Source organism: Trichoplax adhaerens, genomic scaffold (assembly GCF_000150275.1).
Source record: "Trichoplax adhaerens TRIADscaffold_1 genomic scaffold, whole genome shotgun sequence".
NCBI classification, from domain to species: domain Eukaryota; kingdom Metazoa; phylum Placozoa; class Uniplacotomia; order Trichoplacea; family Trichoplacidae; genus Trichoplax; species Trichoplax adhaerens.
The window spans coordinates 1,950,524-1,952,659 of NW_002060943.1; the positions used below are offsets into that span (position 1 = coordinate 1,950,524).

The following is a 2,136-nucleotide window of genomic DNA, read 5'->3' on the forward strand; positions in this document are numbered from 1 at the left end:
CTATCTGCATTACAATCATAATGTTCATGAATCAGGTTATACAGTACTACCGATTTTAACATTTATCACACGCGTTGCACTTGTATAAATCACATAAACAACCACTAATTTGTACCACTTCCATCACTTTGTCATTATGCCGCCACATGCGCAATACGATAATTATTGTAGCTCTTGCATCAAAAAACCATCCTCAGGTTCATACTACTCTAATAATGTTAGTAGTGACTTTCGTTGTTTAAGTGCTTTTTGTGCGTAATGTTTATCATAAACAGAACTAGTTATTTCAGCAGTTCCAATCGCTTTTTGATAATTAATCACGGCTGCATCCAAATCTTTTCTGACCCCTAAACCAAATTGATATATTCTACCTACATGGTAGTAATCGTCTGAGTCTCGATCAATTTTTTCCTTCCTCTTGGATCGAAATCGATCCAAAGCATACTCATAGTGGATTTTTGACAACCGAGAATCGTAATAATTGCAATAACGATCATTTGAATAGATTTTACCCAGGCGGTAATGCGCATAGCCGTTAATATTATTATTATTATCTAATTCAATAATTTTCATGTATAACTTGATGGCTGAGGAAATGTTTAAATTTTGTAATTTCTTTTTTTCAATTAACTTTGCTAAAAATAAGTAGCATTGTAAACAATTGGCCATTAGGATACCAGAGGCGTAGAAATGCGTAGCTTGCTCAATATCTATGGATAGGCCTAAACCTTTATGATATATATAACCTAATTGAAAATATTGACGACCTTCGTGTAGATTGTCGAATAGATTAGTAGCAGCAATAGCCCATTCAAAATAATCTTTGGCTAAATTTAAATCTTGAGCAACACCTAATCCATTCAGATAAGCTAATCCAACATGATATAATATATCAGAATAGCCGTAGCGAGCCGATTTCAATAACAGTTTTAGTGCTTCAGAATAATCACGATTGGTAGTGGGTGTTTCAGTTTGGTACAGGATTGCTAACTCAAATTGGGCTAAACAATGGCCTTGATCAGCTGCCATGATATAATATTGGATATTTTCACTGTCATGCGTTGTAGGAGCTGGACGAGGAGAGGATAAACCAGCAAATTTATGAACAGCTAAGTTGTAGCTGGCCGCCGGTTTACCTAGTTGCTTTGATTTTTCAAAATAGTCATAGCCACGTTGTAATTGGCGATCGCTCTTTTCTTTTTCATGATTGCATTCAGCGGTAATAACATCTAAGATACCAAGTTCATTATAGATATGACTCAATTGATTGGTATTCTCAGTTGTATCAACTGATTTTTCTAATGATTGGTAATAATCATCAATGACTGAACGCCAATTTTGTGAATCAGCGTAAGAGTCTTTCAATTTTCGATAAGATTGTGTGTATTTGCCTTCAGCAGCAGATTTGGTCAGCATTTTCACTTGCTCTTCGATACTTTCTATTAAAGTTAATTGATCAATGTCTACATCATTATAATTGCCATAGCGATCTTGAACTAATTGAGCTAACTGATAATAAGCACCAGGATGATGATCTTCAATTGCTAAACGATAATTTTCCATTGCTTTATGTTCATCCTTTTGAACTGGACCTATACCATAATGATAATAATATCCTAATTGATAATATTTATGCGAGTTATCTTCGACATCATTGCGAATACTGCGCGTTAACTGTTCTAGCGAATTCCTATGCAATCTCTCATCAACCCCATCTAATAAATAATTTCGAGCAATTTTGATGGCGTCTTCATCTAAATCGTCTAATGTATCCTTGAATTTGATTGTATTACTTGACGATGTTCTGGATGATGGCCCACTTCTTCTAGCTTGAATCACGATACGAAATCGTGTAACAGGAAAATCCATGGCTGATAATACTTTGGCAATGAAATACTGATTGTATTCCTTCTTGGATGGAAAATGCCAATTCAATGCTTTCCTTTTTGCAGGAGTTGACAGGATAACCACTAGGAATCAATTGTACGATGTCGTGATGATGATGATCAACCAACTGTTTACAGGTAGATAACGATTGTAATCACCGCGTTTATCCAATGTTATCTTGACATCAATCTTGGCTGCTGCTTTATTTGTACTTGATATTCTACTTGAACATTAAGATTGGTTTGTTTA

At 35.0% G+C, this 2,136-nt stretch overlaps 1 protein-coding gene across 1 annotated transcript; it reads right to left on the reverse strand.

Annotated features, from left to right (window-relative positions):
* Positions 1-204: 204 nt before the first annotated feature.
* Positions 205-1,869, reverse strand: TRIADDRAFT_51448 (uncharacterized protein; the record flags this gene model as incomplete). Its single annotated transcript, XM_002108452.1, has 1 exon — positions 205-1,869. The coding sequence occupies one exon, from the start codon at positions 1,867-1,869 to the stop codon at positions 205-207; it is 1,665 nt and encodes a 554-aa protein (XP_002108488.1).
* Between the last annotated feature and the right edge of the window lie 267 nt (positions 1,870-2,136).